This window comes from Elgaria multicarinata, chromosome 5 (genome assembly GCF_023053635.1).
Source record: "Elgaria multicarinata webbii isolate HBS135686 ecotype San Diego chromosome 5, rElgMul1.1.pri, whole genome shotgun sequence".
Taxonomy (NCBI): Eukaryota; Metazoa; Chordata; class Lepidosauria; order Squamata; family Anguidae; genus Elgaria; species Elgaria multicarinata.
Window position 1 is genome coordinate 70,151,311 of NC_086175.1, and position 21,130 is coordinate 70,172,440.

At 41.1% G+C, this 21,130-nt stretch overlaps 1 protein-coding gene across 2 annotated transcripts in view; it reads right to left on the reverse strand.

Annotated features, from left to right (window-relative positions):
* Nucleotides 1-4,008, reverse strand: part of ABCG1 (ATP binding cassette subfamily G member 1) — a 68,086-nt gene extending 64,078 nt beyond the window's left edge. Inside the window, exon 1 of one of the 2 annotated variants that reach the window (XM_063126584.1) lies at nt 3,836-4,008. In XM_063126584.1, coding sequence (XP_062982654.1) covers nt 3,836-3,877 — 42 coding nt within the window. In that variant the 5' untranslated portion in view covers nt 3,878-4,008. Of the gene's footprint in view, nt 1-2,768; nt 3,278-3,835 lie in introns of those variants that run through there. The other variant, XM_063126583.1, reaches the window with a different exon arrangement.
* Between the last annotated feature and the right edge of the window lie 17,122 nt (nt 4,009-21,130).

Here is a 21,130-nt window from a genome sequence, read left to right on the forward strand (position 1 = left end):
TAGCACAGAGAAATCCATGGCAGAAGGGATGTCACAGGCTGGTCTGTAGCAGACCTTAACGTCGCCATACTTCAACAACAACAAAAGCTATCAAAGGAAGATTATAGCACGAAGGTACCTAGTTGGAAAGCATTGGGTTTTATCCAAATGGTGGCTTTGGGCTAACAGAAAGCACTTTCATGGTAGGGTACCTGACTTTTGCCAATCTCCCTATCTACAGCAGCCCCCTCTCTACCATACTGTTCAAGAGAGTCCTCCAACAGAAGCTTCTCAGGGAGCACATAGCGCTGCAGTACTTAGGGGAGATCAGCAAAAATCAGATGCCCCACTTTGCATACAGCATCCCTAACCAATGGCCACCCAGCCTCTGCTTCAATACCTCCAGCAAAGGAGAACCCATCACCTCCTAAAGCAATGTGTTCCACTGCTGTACAGCTCTCAGTGTTAGGAAGTTTCTCCTAATGTTAAGCTGAAACCTGCTTCCCTACAATTTCCACCCAATGGTTCTAATTCTGCATACAGGTCATCTCTCCCATGATATAAAACCATGCTGACCATGTGCCTGTTCACATTTCCTTGTGTTGACAGATCATAGCAGGCTTATAGGAGAATTTTAAAATCAGCTATTTTAAAAGGTAGTAAACACAGAATTCAGAACCCTGGAGTTGAAAACCGGTTCATTTTGACAAATCCGGTTAATTCCTGCCCAGAAATAAAGAGGTAGGTTGGCTGTCCAACAAGGCATGCTAGCATGCTATTTGAATAGGTTAAAGTCTCAAACCAGCAAAACATTTTAAAAAACTACCCTTGGATAAATGATTCTGAGCCCTTCCACACAAGTGATTTATAGCATGATCATAACTGGCCACTTATGGATGTTCATGGGTCATTTTGATGACACCATGTTCCTATTGCACATCTGCTTGTCTCCCACTCCTGCCATATTTTTTTCGTTATAAAATAATCCTCAGTAAATGCAACTTTTTTAGCCTATACTTATATTTGTTGCTATTTCCTGCTGTGTGCAGGAGAAGATTTGCTATAAAACACCAACTAGAGGGCGCTGTCCCATTATACTGAATGGGCCACGTGGTTGCTGCTTTCTTCCACATGTGATTTGTTCAAACCTATTGCAGAAGAGAGGCAGGAAGCAAGAGAGACTGTAAGGAAACGCGATTCCCCCCCCCCATCTGAAAACCCTCTCTACTCACTAAATAACAGTAGGTAAGCAAAACAGTTTGCTGTCTTGCAAGGTTTCCATCTAGAATAACACAAGGATCAAATTTAGCAGACCCAATATGGAATCCACCAAACAGTACTCCTATGCAGTTGGCATTTGGTTTAAAGGGCATTGTCTTGAAGAACTGTTCAAAAACTGGGTGCCATATTTTCTGAATACTGAAGATGATGTAGTTTCAAAAGCCCTCCTTTTAAAGTATCAAGAATTCATACACACACACTCAAACTACTGGATTACTCATAATTAATTCTAAAAATGTAACATTGTCTTAGCTCAAGAGCAGACACTTTTGCTGTTGATTTAGATGTTTATCAGATGTAGATGTAAAAAGAATATGTAAATTGATCAAGAAATTGAACAGACTTTGGGAAGTTATATTTAAAATAACAGCTGATAAAAGAGGAAATCCTGTAATAATGAAACCAGGTCTCCATTTTGTCTATTTTGACTATTTCTTGTTAGTAAACACACACACACACACACACACACACACTATAGGAATCCACTTGCATTGTTGATCATATGCTGGTAACAATTAGAAGGTCATAGACAAGTCAAGACATTAATTATTTTAGCTAGCAGGGGTAGGTACAAAAATTGAATAGCTCATTCCCAGGTAATCCAAATATACTTCTCTCTCTCAATGACCCAAGTCACTTAATATTTTCTAATGATGAATATTTGTTTTAAAGTAATGTATATCTAAACTCAAGTGTTGCAAGTTGACATGTGTTTTAAAGCCAAGTTTATATAACCTAGCTCCACTTTAAGGCTGATTCTATTTCCCTACTTGGGGCAGGAGGGAGGGGGGTCATCACAATTTCACTTTTGGGGATGTTAATTGCTTCATGTTACACAACAAGAGGCTGAGCAATAAATGCATTCCTTTGCAAAGCAGTATGACATCGATTGTGTGTGTGCCCCCCCCCCTCTATATCCTTCAACCAAAAAAGTTCCTTTTAAGAAAACCTATTCTTTTGTCCCCTTCTGTCGGGTTTAAACCACCAAATCCATTATGTAATGAGCAGGAAAGGTTATCTGTGCCTCAGTAAGTCTGTTTTTAAATTCTAGGATGCGGTCGTGAAAATCTGAGCATGCTCAGAAAACCATCTAATTCCCCCCCCCCTCCCCTCGCTCCATCTTTTTTTATGAGCGCAAGGCAGAGGTAACTTTCGGTCAAACCCTGCTATGTGCAGCTGACTTCAAATCCAGCATGATGTAAATGAGAAAACACACACACACGCGCGCACACACAAAATAAACCCCGCAGTTTCTAAACAGCCTATACCTGCAAGATGACCACATCGGCGCCACAATAAGTTATAGCCCTACAAAACTTTGGAGGGTTGCAAAACCCTAAAGGGAGAAAACGTGTCACCGAGGCTGTTAGGAATAGAGCCATCGCACACTTACGTTACTACGCTAGAAAACATTTCCACGCCACCTATCAATTAGGGGAGGGGGGGAATCAAAGCCATTCGCAATGCAGCAAAATAGGGAGCAAAAGACAACACACATATTTCCTTACCAAAGCAATTTCACTGATGATGCGCCTCAGAACAAACCGAGATGCCTCCTCTTTCCTCCCATTCGGCGGATAAACACACATACACACAAAACCAATTAAGGTGAGGGTTGATCCATCATAGCAAAGCTCAGATTAACGGGGGCCACCGCCGACTCAAGCTTTGTGCAGGCTCGCAGCACTTTTGGACGAGCGGCCGTTCTCGCTCCCGCTCCCGCTCCCCCGCCCCCTCTCCCGTGGCTGTAATGAGTTACCTCGTCGCTTTTGGACTCGATATTATCTCTTTCGCTTTGAAGCACTTTCTGCTTAGGGCTGGTGCTCGCGCAAACTGCTCGGCGAGGTTTGATGTGGGTGTCTAGGGTTTCCCTCTTGGCCCCCGTTTTGTTTATTTTCAACACAAAAAGGACAGAACAAGCGACCTGCTCCACAAAACCGGAGAGACCAGATTAGAAAAAGAAAAAGCAAAGGAAGAAGACCCTGTGGCACACGGCTGTGGCACAGTTTTAACATTGGGGGGACGGGACGCGGGGGGGGGAATCGATCCTGTCCTGCACCCACGATCGCTCTGAACCCAGCTTCCCCCAAAACAGCCCTTGCTTTGTTTGTTTTTATTTCTCCCAATTATTTATTTATTTATTTATCTTTAATCCGCCCAATAAGTATGATCCCAAGAGACTCAACCTCTCCCCTGCCCACGCGTGGGTCCTTCAATACAGACAATGCATGCAAAGTCGAATCCTGCCCATTGGAGGCTGGTGACCCCGATGTCAGTGGGGCTGTGAATACGCTCTGGCTTTCAATCATAACTCTAAAGGAGCTATCCCAGGTGCTGAACGAAATCCCCCAACTAGATCCAGCACCTTGGGTAGCTCGTTTAGACTTCTGACTGGTTCTGACTGAAACCCAGAGTGGATTCACAGCCCTACTGACATCGGAGCCACCAGCCTCCACTGATCCTGCTAGGATTAGTTCTGCTGAGCAGAGGCGATGTCCGGATTTCACACGACAAAGGAATAGATGAAAAAGGCCCAAAAGCAAAACAAAGAAAGAGGCAAGGAGCCTCCCCTTACCAAAGCGGCGCCCACTGAGAAAGCTGCCATCAGACAGGCCATGTGCCCCAGAGGCTGCAGTCAAGACAGGAGGAAAAAATGGGCAACGCGAGGATGAGCAGAAAAGAGAGGAAGACCCGGGCAGAGAGTTCCAGAGGAGATGGAGCAGCCCTAACCGTGAGCCGGAGCAGGGCAAGAAGCAGCTCCAAAAAACGAAAAGGAGGGGGGGACGGAAAAGAGGCGGGGGCGGGACCGCTCTGGGCAGCGGCTGCTTGTTTACCCAGGCTGCGCTACCTCGGCGTCCCGCGGCTCGCTCTCGCTCGCGATTGGTTGAGGAGCAGCAGAGGGCGGAGCTTGTCCCTTGAAAACGTGCTCTTGTTTTCCTCCAGAAGCTCCGCGGCGTTGCGCGCCCGGACTCCGCTCAGGCGCGCGGGCTTCCCGCAGCACCGTCCATGGGGAACGGAGGGGCGCTGGGGCTCGGAGGGCGACGTTGTTCGACCCGGGGTACTGAGATCGGACGTAGGGAGCTGACTGAGCGAGAAAGCAGGGCGTAGTTTCCCAAAAAAAGGGGGTGGTGGAAGGTCTCAAAGGTTGTTTGACCATCATGTCCAGTATCCCCTCAACATTATTTCCCCCACACCTACACCGGTAAGTGATGTGTTGACTACGTGTGAGGACAGTAGCACTTTGCACATGCTCAGAGCCATGCCTTCTTAGTACTGTGTGTGCTCCAAGCATTGTAAAATATCAATCTTGGCATAATTTAAATCCGTTTAATCTCACCAGGAGAAAACAAAATCTGATGTGTGTTTTTCATTTATGCCTATTTATTGGCAGAATTGAACTTGACGGGAGGTGGGCGCAGGGTTGTGTGATGGAGGAAGCAGGTCAAGCTCTTTCATGTTTGGAAGATTTAAGGTTGCTTCCTAGCCCAAATTAAATTTGGCACGTGCAAAGAGGATTTCATCCCTATAGTAGAGTGGCTTAACGACAATTTCTGTCCAAATTGTGCACATTGTGATACAAGGGTGAAATTTGGTATGGTGGTATTTATGCCCATGTAGCTTAAAATTAGATATAGAGGCATCTCAGGAAATCATAGTAATGGCCACCATCTTGGGAAATGGTGTCCAAAATCCAGTTTTTGCATAATTATGACCTCTGAAAGTTTCAGGCGTGCAACACAAAGTGCAAGATTGAAATGAGGGTGAGATAGTGCATTGGTTGACTTCTCAGACAAAAGGGTAGGAATAAAAGGGTTATTCCTATGAAAATATTGTTAATGGGTTTTTTGTAACAAATTTTATGCTCTTTAATTTTGTACTAAGACATATCTTCTGGGAAATTACAAGCCCGAAACTTTTAGAGGTCATAATTTACACCTTTTTCAACAAGAATATGTATTGAGGCATCAGTTGGGGTGGTGGTGGTAGTGAAACAAAATAACTTTTGTTTAACAATAAGTAAGTTCATGTAGTTTGTCAATCTTGTAGTTTCATTTGTTGCAATACTTGTTTGTTACAATACAGTATCCTATGTATCCCTGAGGCTACTCTCCTCAGTTTGCTGTTTTAGACTTAAAAAAAAAGTTTCTGAGTGACCACAGTATTAAGTCAGTTCTATATGTGTCTACTCAGAAGTAAGTCCCTCTCTGTTCAACGGGGTTTACTCAAAGGTAAGCATGCATCAAATTTTAGTATGACTTGAATGTAAATGCAGTTGGAATCAATGGGATTTACTCTTGAGTAAGGGAATCAGGCCCAGACAGTAAACGAGCTCCATTGAACACACACACACCTCCAATTATGCCTTAAACCACCCCTGTGCAGAATCAAAGGGGTGTGTGTGTGTTAATGAGAAGGAATGATTTGGGGGGATTTAAAATTCTTTTAAAATTCAAGGGATGAACTGATCTGATCCAAACTTGGTATTCCTAAAGCTCTACTTAAGTGCTCTCGGGGTCCCAAGTTTCATCTCTTTATCTTTAAAAATGAGGGAGCTGTCAGCATTTTGGTTAATTCCCATAGGAATCCAATGAGCGAAGGCTGCCACTTGATCACAATGTCCATCAATTACAAGAACCAATGAACTGAAGGGGGAAGGAGAAGGGATGGGCACAATAGCAGCGGGAGAACAAACAAATGAAAAGAGAGTTCACTGGTATAGTGATGGTCGTGAAAGGGAGGAGTGCTTCCCGCGCTTATGAAACTGAGGTAAAAAAATGTGGGAGGCAAACCAGGGGGGGGGGGAATAGGTGTGATGGAGCTCCTAGTCCTAAAGCCCCTCAACTGACAAATAGTAAGTGTAGGATTGTATCCCAAGTTGATTCTCTTACATGTCTGGACAAGGATCACTCACTATACCTGCAAAAGGATTTGTTTTTTTAGACCGCATTTGGTTGCCCATAACATAGGCTTACAAATGGAAGCATCATACCTTTCCCACATGCAGAAATTGGATAAACAAAGTGTGGGTGATTGTGGGCAGAATCCAACCCTACCTGCAGAAGGCCCCAACCACTAGTGGAACAGTGATTTAGTGCTTCTGGAGGCAAGCCAAAACTAACACAAACATTCGTTTTTGGAACGGAGCAAGTTGGCAGAACACGCATAAGGGAACTCTGCTGACCTACCCACCAAAATGGTTGTTCTGTGAGTGTTAGGGGCTGCTTGTGGACTGGAAGTGGCAGGGCTCACCACACATGGACCAAAATTGGCAGCCAACTCTGCTATCGAATGGGCAGCATTGGATTCTGTCCTCTGATTATACACAAACTCTCCTGTTACATGTGAGGATCAAAGAATTAAGAAAGTTCTAAAACATGTATTCATACTTATTTGTCTCCTCCGCAATTTCTTGAGTACCCCAAAGGAAAAAAATATGATACCATCACAATATAAGCATTGATTCAAGGAAGAGTAGGAATGTAACTTATCTCCTTTTATCTGGGGTTTTTTTTACCTTTGGTATTGCTTTTCTTTATTTTTAAAACAATTTTTTTAAAACCTGTTTTTTTAAAAGTACAAACATTAGCAAGAGAAAAGGAAAAATTATTTGTGCTAAAGTAGTTCCTCGCAAGGATAAAATCCCTTCTTCTAACTGCCTGTATAATCTGATTTCTTTATCACCTTCCAAGGGAAAACAGTGGTTTAACTTTTTTTAAAAAAAGTGTCCTTTACAGGCTGAACTCATGCAGAATCTCAGGAAATTCTCACTTCTGTTCTTTTGTGATTTTGAAACCTCCTTGAGTTTCCCAAGATTTTTCTTTAGAAGGGAGTTTGGGTTTCCTGTTACATGATTCACTTACCCGCCCAACCTCTAACAAATCAATAAGCAATTCATCTTCATGTAAGCCACTGTGAAGTGTCAAGGATGCTAACTGCTACTCAGTTGCACTTAGGCATATTGGAAAGCAAAGAAATTACATAATTCACACCTAAAAATAGCAAAGCCTTTCCTGTGCTCCATCTCTTGCATTAACTTTGCAAACAGCACACAGAACAAATAGTGTACATTACAATAATGAAAAAGTTAACCACTACATGCTACCCTTAGAATATTGGGCTGGCAGTGAATGGGGGCAACATTTGGGTTCAGTGCTACTGAATTGTCATGATGTTGTTGCTACTACAATTACTATTTAATATTTATAGAGTCTTGTGGCACCCTTATGATTAACACATTATGCTAGCATAAATTTTCACGGATTATATCCCACTTCATCAGATGCGTGGAGTATTATGGAGTTTCAAGTACATAAGGTGTGGAGGATGGGATTGTATTTAGGGCCGGGGGTGGGGGGGAATTCAATGTTTGTTTTTGTATGTTTCTGTGGTTTTAAATTTTTGTGTATTGTTTTTAAGTGTTTTTATCCTATGTAAACTGCCCAGAGAGCCTCGGCTATGGGGCGGTATACAAATGTAATAAATAATAATAATAATGATAATAATGATAACAATAAATGCAGAAAGTGACAAGGTATTAACAATGGTCATTGATAGTGCAGTTGTTGCTAATAGTGCAAACATCTTTGCACTAGGTATATCAATTAACAAATGTAGTGTGATAAAACTTCAGCAAAGGAGATTGTTACCTTGTCGTGGTGCTGGAGCTTGAGCACCTCAAGGATGCCATGAGCTAAACCGTGAAGGGACACCCAAGGGTCATGGTAGAGAGGTCAGACTAAATACGATCCCTGGGGAAGGTAATGGCAACCCACCCCAGTATTCTTGCCATGAAAACTAAATGGATCAGTACAACCAGAGATATGTCGATATACCATCGGAAGATGGGACCCCCAGGTCGGAGGATGGTCAAAATCATTTCCAAAATCAGAAACATCATGGCATGCTCCTGTTGAATCTTTCCCCACCCCCACAGGGCAAACTGTCATCTTGGCCCTGTGGGGAAGAAGAAAGAGCAAGGGGACAGGAGCAGGCAGAAGAAACATCATGGTCTGCTCCTGTTGGACTCTCTCTCCTCCCTCCCCCCCTCCCTCCTGAACTCCTGTTCCTTGTGTGTCATGTCTTTATTAGACTGTAAGCCTGAGGGCAGGGACTGTCTTTTTTACTAAGTGTAAGCCGCTCTGAGAGCCTTTTTTGGCTGAGGAGCGAGGTATAAATATGATAAATAAATAAATAAATAAAATAAATAAAAATGCTACTGGGGAGGAACAGAGGATAAGTTCAACTAGCCCCAGATGTGATGATGCAGCTAGCTCAAAGCCGAAAGGACGGCTAGCGGCCGACGGTGCTGGTGTTGAATGACGAATCCGATGTTCTAAAGATCAACACACCATAGGAACCTGGAATGTAAGTTCTATGAGCCAGGGCAAATTGGATGTGGTTATTGGTGAGATGTCAAGATTAAATATAGATATATTGGGTGTCAGTGAACTGAAATGGACTGGAATGGGCCACTTCACATCAGATCACCACCAGATCTATTACTGTGGACAAGAGGATCACAGAAGAAATGGAGTAGCCTTCATAATTAATAATAAAGTGGCTAAAGCAGTGCTTGGATACAATCCAAAAAACGATAGAATGATCTCAATTCGAATTCAGGGTAAGCCATTTAACATCACAGTGATCCAAATATATGCCCCAACCACAGATGCTGAAGAAGCAGAAGTAGATCAGTTCTATGAGGATCTGCAGCACCTACTGGATAATACACCAAAAAGAGACGTTATTTTCGTTACAGGAGACTGGAACGCTAAGGTGGGCAGTCAAATGACATCTGGAATTACAGGTAAGCATGGTCTAGGAGAACAAAATGAAGCGGGACATAGGCTGATAGAATTCTGCCAGGACAACTCACTGTGCATAACAAACGCTCTCTTCCAACAACCAAAAAGACGGCTTTATACATGGACTTCACCAGATGGCCGACACCGAAATCAGATTGACTACATCCTTTGCAGCCAAAGGTGGCGGACATCTATACAGACAGTAAAAACAAGACCTGGAGCTGACTGTAGTTCAGATCACGAACATCTTATTGCACAATTTAGAATCAAACTAAAGAAAATAGGGAAGACCCACAGATCAGTTAGATATGAGCTCACTAATATTCCTAATGAATATGTAGTGGAAGTGAAGAATAGATTTAAGGGACTAGATTTAGTAGACAGGGTCCCGGAAGAACTATGGACAGAAGTTCGCAACATTGTCCAAGAGGTGGCAACAAAAAACGTCCCAAAGAAAAAGAAAACCAAGAAAGCAAGATGGCTGTCTGCTGAGACACTGGAAGTAGCTTGATGCAGCTATCAACCTCATTAAGATGTTTCTTCCTGAAAGTTGAAATACACACATAGTCCGAAAACTGCTTTTTCAAGGGTGTTTCTAGACAGTTTAATCCAGAATTGACCACTTTCATTCATTCAATTATTCCAGATGACATTACTGTCACACCATTACATTCCCATAGCCTTTCTGTTATTTTTTCCTCTTAAGTCTTCATTTGTGGCCATTTGGGGAGGGGGTGGGTCAAACTGGATTGCAGCACAATACTTTAGGGATGGGGGAGAATTTTGTTTGGTGCCCATTTTAATATGAAAATACATAATTTGCGCTTCCTGGACCAATACGCAAACTGAAACAGTTTTAGTACAATAGTCACACTTTTATTAATTTTGTGATGCTGTTCTCCAGTAATTTAAAAAAAGTATCAAAATGTATATATTAGGGGGAAAGTGCACACACAAATTGTATATTAGTGTATTTTTTTTTTAAAAAAAAAAACCCACACACATTATAGTAGGGAAAATTGCTTGCAACAATGAGTTCATTAGGCAAAATTGTGAACAGAAACATGTATATTAAGAGAAACGCATACAAAAATGTGTATGAATTTTCATGTGAAATCATTAAAGAAGGCAGTAGTTGTCAAGGTCAAAGTTAACAAATAGTGCCAGAGGCACACAACTCCTAATATGAAAAATACAGTATCAAACTGGTGTATGTAATTCTTGTTAACGTGTAACAATTCTTAAATAAACCAGCAGAGACAACAGTCTTATGAAGAAGGTAACAAAGTAATAGATAGCAGAGTCAAACAAATGTCTAGAGTGTTTGTACCTGATTGATACAAAGTTCATCAGTGTTATTGACATTCAGTATTATACAAGTAATATATAAGACTTGTTCAGAGTAGACAAATTTCTTCAGTTGACTTATACAAAGCTAGCAAATTTCTAGCGAACTATTATCTCCCTGTTTTGTGATTAATAGCTTCTTCAGCAAGGATAGTTAAATAACTGGAAATAAATAAATATTAATAATTGTAAGTTTCACCACACCCCAGAGAAAAGCTATATATCTTTATTTATTCAAGAAATATTCAAGCTGATATAGAGTACTTCAAACTCACCACCGTCTAACAGGCAACATTCCTCCACTCCATATGGAGAATCACTATGAAAAAGTATATATGTATTGATGTATACTATCCAAATATAATAATTGTATCCATGAAACAATGGTAAAGTTCAAACCCACAATCCAACATGCAGCCAAATCTGATAAGGATGCTGAAGGAAAAGATTACTTGGGTCTGTTTATGATTATAATCCCAACAGATGGAGAGATCAAAGACTAGAGCCCTCCATCTATCTTATGCCCTGCTAGCAAGAGCCAGGCATGGCAGGAAGAATGATGGAGGTGATTTTGTTTTCATTTCTCCCCTTTTAAAACAAAACTACTTAGATGGCCCATCAATGGTGAATGGGAATGGTTGATGGAGAGTCTGTAGGATCCTGGCCTCACCCATCCTCATCCACCAGGACTTCCAAGGTTGCTGTTGTGACCTCAAAAGAGCAGGTGCCACAGTACTTTTGGAGCTGGCTGTGAAGGTGAGAGGGAATAATCTAATGTCAAGATCATAGAAGTGTCTGCAGCTTCAGGAGGAGGATCTGATGTATCCTATGGTCCCTGGGATGCTCTGGGATTGTTCTGCCCATGAAGGATATGAAATCACTCTAACCTCTCTCTGTAAAATGGGACTGTTTTTCTGTATACTAATTTGAAAAGGATATCTCTTGTAGAAATTTCTGCTCATCAGGGATTTCAGACTGGGACTGTTAAAAGAATTGCTTACCATCTTGCCCCATGACTCTTTTTGCTTCTTCCACAGACAGATGGTTCTGGACACAAGCCAGTTTTTATTTAGGAGGGGCATGTGGAATTGTTTTCTAAATTTGTCATTTTCATTCTTGTTGTTTTTATTAATACTGATGTTTTCATTGTTGTTGTTGTTGTTGTTGTTGTTGTTGTTGTTATTATTATTATTATTAGCACCTTGGGCCCTATTTGGGCCCAAAACAGCAGCCTAAACATCAAAATAAATAGGATGGTTGGTAGTTAGGTAAAGCTTATCTCTTACTGTTGATAACTGAAAGACAATTTAGGCTTCTAAAGTGAAGATGTAAAAACACCTCATACTCCAGGTTCTAAACATTTTTATGAGTCTTCCAAGGGAATATTGTAAAGAATGTTTGGGGGCTTTTAAAAAAAAAAAACCAATGAAAGTGCATGGAACAAAATCATTTAAAAGCCATTAAGAAACTATTATAGAATGCATTATATGTTGTCAAAAGTGGGGAAAGGGCAATGCAGTACCATGGCAACACAATTCTGGGAAGAAAGACACATTTGTGGCTTTTCATTGTCACGTCTTTGTTCAAAATAATGAATCAGTTTCACGTCATTTAAAAAAGCAGATAAATACAAACATAATGTACAATGCTGCCAAATCAAAGCACTTATAAAACCCACTGATTTTGGCAGGAGAGGTGGGTTTTTTTTAACCATTAAAATTAATAGGTGAAGGCTGCTATCCTTTACCCACTTACTTGGGAGTAAGACCCACTGAACTTAGTGGTGCTTACTTCAAAATAGACATGTATAGGATTGGGTTGCTAAGGGCACAACTTGTCAGCAAAGAGAGTGACATTGTGGCCCTACATTGGTGAAGGGTGTGCTGAAGAATGGGCAATTTATTACCCTTTTGTATGTGGTTCAAAGCAGAGGTGGTGAGTATGAGCTCTATGGTAGGTAGGTACTCCCCAAGGGGATAACATGACAGAAATTCAATTCAGAATAGCTTAGGACCACAGCAGTCAGACAAATGAACGCAGACAAGGGCAATTAGTGCTGTGCCTGCCAAATCCCAACTGGCCCTTTCACAACCTGTTTGTTTCCCTGTGAATAAGGCAGTTGTTTTTCTGTCTTTTTTGTGGAGATTTTAAGAATTTCAGAGAAATTTCTCAGGGTGCAGGCTTCAGTGCTTACCTTACTGTAAGGAGGTAGCTGAAGGGGTATGGAGTGCATTATTTCCTTTCCCATTTCCCCCAGTTTTGCCCTTGCAGCCTTTCCAGCTGCTTAAATGTTGTTTTAGTTCTTGTTCTTCAATTTATTTATTTATTACATTTTTATACTGCCCAATAGCCGAAGCTCTCTGGGCGGTTCACAAAAATTAAAACCATCATAAAGCAACCACTTTGAACCACGTTCAAAGCACTTTTAACAACAAGACTAAACCAAAACTGCCTCATAGGCAGCAGCACCCAAAAGCCTCAAGGGAGGAAGTCTTGGTTAAGCCCTCTCAGGGGCTTTCCATGAAGCTCAGGCAACCTCTTTGGTTGCCTGGGCAGAACACGATAAAAATGGTAAAGAAATAGAGTACATGACCACAAACCCTACAGCTGCCTCCTTACAGTAAAGTGAGCATGGAAGTCCTGCACCCTGAAAGATTTTTTTCTGACATTCTCACCCCCTCTAACAATTTTTGGATGCCATTTCTTTTTGCTGCTCCGCCCAATGAATGGTTGAAAATAAACAGATAGAAAAATTTGGCACAGTGCTAGTGGTAGTGGTTCAGGTGTGGTGAATCTCAGGGCCAGAGGACAGACAATATTGAGCTTCCTTATACAGAGTCAGATCATTAGACTATCTAATCCAGTACCAGCTCCTCCAATTGGCAACAGCTCTCAAAAGTGTCAGGCAGAGGACTCTCCAGATCGGCGTCCTGAGATACATTTAACAAGAGATGCCACGTAGAGAACCTGGTATGTTATACATGCAAAGCATATGCTGTACTACAGAATTTTGGCCGCTAGAAAACAGGCATGTGTGTGTATGTGTTTGTGATATTTCATTTATTATATTTCTTTACCACCCAATAGCCAAAGCTCTCTGGGTGGTTTACAAAGATTAAAAAACAAATTAAAAATACATTATACATAGTATAAAAACAATTTATGTGCAGACGTATGACCAGACAGTGAACACAGATACACAGATATCTAAACAATTTAAAACAATAATACGAAAAATTCAGGACCTGATTAAAACCTCATCATATACTGCCGAATGCCTGAGAGATGAGAAAGGTCTTAAGCTGGTGCTGAAAAGGGAAGTGTTGGTGCCTCGTGAGCCTTGTTGGGGAAATTGTTTCATAATTTGGGGGCCACCACCGAGAAAGACTAGCCCCTTGTTGCCAGCTTCTCAGTCTCCCTCAGAGGAGGTACCTGAATGAAGGCCTTAGATGATGAATATAATCATCATATAGTGTTCCGGGAAGGTTCATGTTAAGGCCTATGCCTGCCCAGTCTAGTTTAAATGCTCGTAGATCCAGATCTCAAAAGCCTTACTCAAGTGGTCCAGTACAGATGGGTTGGCCACTTATGTGCAGCCAAAAAGAGGAAATGCATCACCAAAGGCTCCTGATTTTCTTTGATATGGTTCTGTAACATTAAACTGGACTTCAACTGGATTTCAACTGGACAGCCTTTCATATTGAGGACTGTCCTCTGGCAGCCCTAGAAATAGAGGACTGTCCTCTAACTACAGGCCCATAAAATAGGAGAAATTCAGTCCTCTCCTAAAACAGTCCAATGGGGGCACTCTATAAATGTTAACATTATTCACTGTTAAAGATTTTTAAAAAACAATCCCCATTGGATCCTTACATAGAACTTTCCTGCCTCCTCCAAATGACTTCTAATTTAAAAGCTAAAAGGCAGGGTTAAGAGGTGCGTGATTGATTTTACTTTCATAAAAGAAGTGCCTGACTTCAGACACTTTGGAAGCCCGTTTCTAAGCATTATTGACTTTTCTGGAATTATTGGTATCATTAGAGCCACTTGCAGTATATGCCAAGTATCACAGTTGCCCTCATTAGAAGTAATGAGAATTTAAAGCTTAATGAACAATAATTAGGCAGTGCTATTTGATATTCAAGAGCAATTCTAACTTTTCTTTCTTGCATGCTTCATAAAGGCACAGAAGATTAAAACCCATAGTATTCCTACTAAAATCAGTATAGCTAATAGCTAATGGAGATGCACAATTAGAGAAACAATGAAACATAAGATTTCTTCAATGACAAAGGGAAACAACGAAACAAAAAATCAAACAATTGAATTAATGCAGAGCAGGTGCTTTAATTGCTTAAAAAAATGTATAGACTACTTTTACTTAGATAATAAGCCCAAATAAAAAAAGAAAGACTCCTGCAGCATCTATCATCATAATTAGTTGCTGATTCAGGAAATCCAAGTAAGAAATTACTGCAAGCTACTGTAACAGTGATCAACAACCCAAACATTTATATAAAGCCTATAGGAACAGAAAGAGAAGTTAACACTCTAAGCACATCAAGAATGCTAATAAAGTATTACTAATACCCTTTGTATAATATATTAACATAACCTCAAGTATGAAGCAGCACTGATCACTTAAATGAACCGAATAAAAGTTTGTGACAACAATGCAATCCAGATGGCCTGGCTTTTGATTTCATAGACTGTGGGATAAATCGGTTGGTGAGTCAGTGGGCAGCCTGCATTCTTCTGAGTCAATGTAAGAACAACACTGGCTCAAGGTTAAGGGGATTGTGCTTTTGAGGGCCAAAACAGACATTACTTTTAAATCTGTGTCTAGCAACTACACCTTTTTCATTTTTACTCTAGGCACAAGGGGGCAATTCTGATCTTAACCCTCCCCCAACTATCATGCTAGGGTCCTGATATGATTTGGGGGCTCTGTGCGTACTCCAGAGTAAAAATGGAAGGAAGAAAAGAGACATAACTGTTAGACACAGTTTTAAAGTAATGTTTATTTTGGCCCTAAAAGCACTGTTTTTATTTTTCATGTGAGAAGTAACAACTAGGTCCTTGGGAAAGAACAACATGCAGAAGTGTTCATTTTCTAGTTCCGTAGTGTCCCAGTTCCCTCTTAATACTTCAGTTTATTAAGGAAAATACTGTTTAGAGAATTGAGAAGGAAACATTCCTATTAAATCTCCCCCATTCTAGAGTGCTTTAATGTATATGAGCAATATTTTAAGCAAGTAGCTGGTATTTGGGTTCAATCCTGGACTGGTGGAAGGGACTCAGGGAGTGCTAAAGGGCCACAGATTAGGGGTGCAATACTTGCCATGCCCTGGGTGCTGGCAACCCACGCTACACCACTGCGGAGAGGGGAGCATTGTTTTGACTTTTTGCTTTAGGTGTGACCATTTCTAGAGCAGGCATCAATTCTCAAAACTCTTTGGGAAAAGCCACAATCATTACAACTAGTTTTAGACTCTCGTAAATGTGCCACATGGGCCTGCGCTTGAACAGAAATTACGATTAAGGTGAGACCTGAGACATGAAAAAGTGTCTTGACGTAAATAAGCAGGAGAGGGTTGCTGCTGGTCACAGGCTTTAAGCAGAGCTATCATTTGTGAGTTGTGCTACTCTCCCTCCCTGAACCTGTCTGGTTTTGAACATTTATCTTTGCTGGCCTTGAACTCACTGTGAACCTTTCCATTTGAGCCTTGATGGTCTTCCCTTGATAGACTTGTTCACTTGCCTACTTTCTATTATGTTTGTCATCTTGACCCTAAACTATGTTTCAGCTGATCCTTTGGAGACCTCCTTCCCTGACTCCCTTCTGGTACATTCTGTTCGTGCCTTGGCTTGCTGTGTCAAGATTTGTGAACCATAATATAATGTATGGAAGCTAAATTTGCCAGTTGTTCTTTGTTTTAAGGCACACACTCTATTTTTGTTGTATTTGTTACCCCTAATTCTGGAGTCTCACAATTTGTAGCTATTCTTTTTCTTAGAATGCCACAACCCACCATTTCCCATACTTTAATTTTGATCTTTCAACCCTTTTTTGCATTACTCTTGATAAAACAGTTGTAAATGGTAAGTAGGATTGCTAGATATATTATTACAAAAGCAGCTTTAAAAAAACACACACAGGGTAAATCCACACCTTTTGCAAATGGCAATTAATCTACTCTTAACCCTGTTTAGCTTTAAATGTGAGATACGCTTTGTGTTGGCACAGGGGATTAGGTTTACCAGAGCAGAGCAGGTTTTGGCATGCCCCTACTAGAGTTTGTTGTTCATTTCAACAAACAAAGCCTAAGTGCTGCTAAACTCTCTAATGACAGAAACCGCTTAGCTGTAATTCTAATATGACCTGCATTGATATATAGAAAATGAGTGCAGATAGCAACATCTAGTGGTAGATGCTTCATATTACTGCTTCCAAACTCTATGGGAAGTGAAGTGTTACCAGAGCAGAATGAGCTATTTCCCTTTATGGCCACATTATGGGGAGGACAATTCTTATCAGGCTGGTGCCTGGGGAGGAAAAGATTAAATGTCCCCTCCCCATGTGTACCATTCCCAATTAAAATTGCCCCCTCCTGTGCATTGATGAAGTTGGGGGGGGGGGACAGGGGCGCTCCATTGGCACCACAGATCATTGTTCCACTCTTGCAAGACTACTGTCATGATTCCAAGCACTCTCGCCAAAACTTTGGTTGGTAAGCCAACTATGCCTGGATAGGGATAGCCTTGCCATGGTCATTCATACACTGGTAAGCTCATGATTAGACTACTGTAATGTGCTCTATGTGGGGTTATGCATGTGTGTGGTTCGGAAGCTGCTGCTAGTGCAGAACGCAAGCTGCTCACTGGGACACCTAGCTCTGCTCATATAAAATCTGTATTAAAAGAACTGCACTGGCTGGCTGTTAGCTACCAAGCCACATACAAGGTTATTTTGTTATCCTACAAAGCCCTAAACAACTTGGGACCAGGATACCTAGCAGACCACCTTCCCTTATATACACCCAGATGACAACTACAATCCTCAGAGGAGGCCCTACTGGCCATTCCGAGACGAACAGAATGCCGCCATGAAGAACCTCGACGGCGGGCCTTCTCTGTGGCGACACCCACCCTCTGGAGGACCCTCCCTCGTGTGGTTCGGGAGGTGGAAAACTTAATATTTTTTAAATGCCTCCTGAAGACATACCTTTTTACACAGGCTTTCCCTGGTTTTTAATGTAGCTGGTTTCATATTCCCTTCTTAATGTTTTAAATTTATACTTGTTATATTTATGTTTTTTAATTGTGCCCTGCCCAGAGAGCTTCGGCTGATGGGCAGCATAAAAATGTAACAAATAAATAAATAAATGTGAGACAGCAAGGGATTCGCTGTGCAATTCACAAAATCTTTACTCAGTAAAAAACATCTCTTCGTGCCTGAAGGGACTGTGAATGCTATGAGCTATCCTCTAAGCTTAATTAGCTAAACAAAGCAAGGAAGTTGCCTATCAACTAAATGGATGGTCTCCCACCATGCTCGACAGGCTTTCACTGGACCCCTCCTTCAGGGAGGGCCTTCATGATGCAACTTCTGACATGCAGCTAGTCTGGCGGACCGCCTGCCACCCACTCTCAACTCCACCTGCTTGACTCTGCAGCGGACTCTTGGACCTGTCAATTCCAATGCTCCCTCCCCCATCCTAAAAATACTAAGTTGGGGAATTTCCTCCTCCGCTCCCTCTCTTGGCTGGGCTTCTTGTAGTTCAGGCTCTGAGTCTGATTCAGAAACCAAACTAGGGAGCCCAAGCCTCTTCCCGACAATTAGAATTGAGTTTGGGAGCAGAGATATGAAACATCTACCACTAGATGCCACTATCTACATTCATTCTACATTCTACATTATCTACACTATCTACATTCATTTCCTAACTTAAGAACTAAGTAATGTAGATACATCAAGTATCAAGTGTAGATTGGCCTTAGGTCAGAGGAAGCAGCCATCAGCTGCCTGGTGAATATCTTAGTGGGTAGTGTAGGCAGGGTTTCATATGAAACTGTTCTGAAACAAACAAGTAATATGACAGCTGAAACAACAAGCTTTGTAAACTGCATAACCTGACTTAATGTTAAATAAAAATTCTTCTGTTTCATAAACTGGATTGGATTCTTGAAGTACCTGAGGTAAGGTACAGTGTTCAATGGTGGCAACGGTGAAGGACAAGAGTGAATGGAGAGTGCTAGGCTGGTTGCTGTGAGGCCCAGGGAAAAGTAATTATTGGGCGGATTAGAAATGTACTAAATAAATAAATATTGGCACCAATGGCACATTTCTTCCCATTGAGGATAGTAGGCATGCTATCCTCCCAATTCCAACTGGGACCATGGCAGGGAAAATGTGTTAAAGACTCCCATGCCCATGCCAAGGTTCTGATCCAGCTTGCCCCCCAAGAACCTGCTCTGTGCTAACCCACCCACCCCAAATGAACAAAGAACTACTCTATGCCAAACCATGTGTTAAAAGTCATGTCTGGTTTGTCCCTAATTATGCCATTCTCATGTTTTAATACAACAAAAAATGTAATGATAATGCAATTACATAAGCAAGCAAACAAAAAATGTTCAGACAACTACAATATAATAAAAATAATATATTTATTTGCAACTGTTTTAAACAAAATGTAAAGAAATGCATCTTAAGTGGATTTAAAATAAATATTATTATACAGATTAAGGTCTGATATATATTACAGAAGGTATTTTTGTGCTCAATTTACACCTACATGTTTTCAAAGGGCATTAAAAAGCAACTATCGTGTATTATATATTACTATTACATTTTAATCATCTTCATATGCATTGGATTTAGAGGGCTCTGTTCCTTTTTCCAGTTAATGTCTTATGATGAAATGTTCATTTGCTGCAAAATTGAGCTTTGTTTCTCCAAGTTCACCCTGCTCCCTTGAACAGTTAGGGAAATTCGGCTAAATCAAATCAGTTTTGTTTTCTACTCAAACTTATATAAATAATCTACAGATTCTACTGATATACATCTTCCATTTCGGGTTAGTCTGAGCTGTTTTCTAGTAACTATACAACACTGAGTGAAATATGTTACAGCTAGAAAATAATGTGAATACTTATAAGTTTCGATAGGCAAAATTTCCCATGGATTCTTGAGTTTCTATATTATATTTTTCATTTTTATTTGTCATATAAAGCCAGACTGAGACTATCACCAAGATAGTTATTAATGCAATACAAAAGAGCACAGCAAATATAATCACTTCTGTTTTCAGGGTTGAATCTTCATCCACTGATTTTGATGTGGATAACTCTGAAAATATATTTTGAAAATGTTAGCAGCAATCTTTAGGACCATACAAGTAAAGTAGCACAAGTCAGAAGATACTGATTTCCCCCCAGTATCATGCAAAATCTCCTCAAAGAGCACTGAAACTGACAGATAATGAATTGTCTTTTAGACCTGAGATTTAGAATTTGGAAGACCGGATCATCACACCAAGATAACTAATAATGCAAGCTAATGTAGATTTATCTTGGGGCAACTGTCTATATAAAAACCTGTGCAGGTCTAGGTTTGTCCTATGTATTGATTCATATGAACTTTTGAAAGGCACAGACATTTACTTTGGCCTCTCCTGGACATCCTATCTGAGGCATACCTTTGGATTTTGGATATGAAAGACAATGCCCAGGTATTTGAGGCAGAGCAAGAACTTGGGTATTATTTCTGGGCTAAAGCTCTTAGAACAAAGGACATCTTTCACATATCTGGACCAGACTCACTACAGATAGAAAATAAAATTCTCTAATACAACTGCATATAAATGACTGAGCATATAACTGTGGAGAGGGAGACATTTTCCTCCCTCTCTTATAGTACTAGAACCCGTGAACTAGGAAGCTGGTTAATGGGATTAGTAGGAAGCAGATTAGTGGGAGATTCAGGACAGATAAAAAGAAGGACTTCTTCACACAATGCATAGTTAAACTATAGGATTTGCTACCAGATGTAATGATGGGCACCAATTTGGATGGCTTTAAAATTCCTGGAGGAGAAGGCTATTAGCAATGGGGCAAAAATGGTCCTGCTATTTATTGTTTTACTCTGTACAGCACCATGTACATTGATGGTGCCATATAAATTAATAATAATAATAATAATAATAATAATAATAATAATAATAATGCGCCTGGGCCCACAAAGGCAGCAAACGCCCCCACCTCTGGCCCTCATGGGCCCAGGCAGACACACCCAGCGGATTTTTGCTCCAAGGCTGACAAAGGACAATGGGAGTGCACCCTTTGTCTTTTTCCCTTACTGCATTAATGGCAGCTGTCATTAACACAGCCAAGGAAAATAGGCAATTTCCTGAAAGCTGGGGAAATTGTGTATTTTCTCACTCCACTCTATGAAGGCAGGAAATACAGTTTCCCCAGCCTTGAGGAAATTGAATTTTTCTCTCTCCCCTTCCCTGTGCCAATGGGGGCCTTAAAGGCCCTCTTAATTCAAGGTTTTAAGAGAGCCTTTAAGGTCACAGTTGGTGCAGGGGAGAGGCAAAGCACAGTTTCTGGGGCCTCTGGAAAGTGCACAATTCCCCGCCACACTAATGGCATCCCAGGGGAATTCCATGCTTTCTAGAGGCCCTGGAAAGTGTGCTTCATGGAGTGCTCAGCTG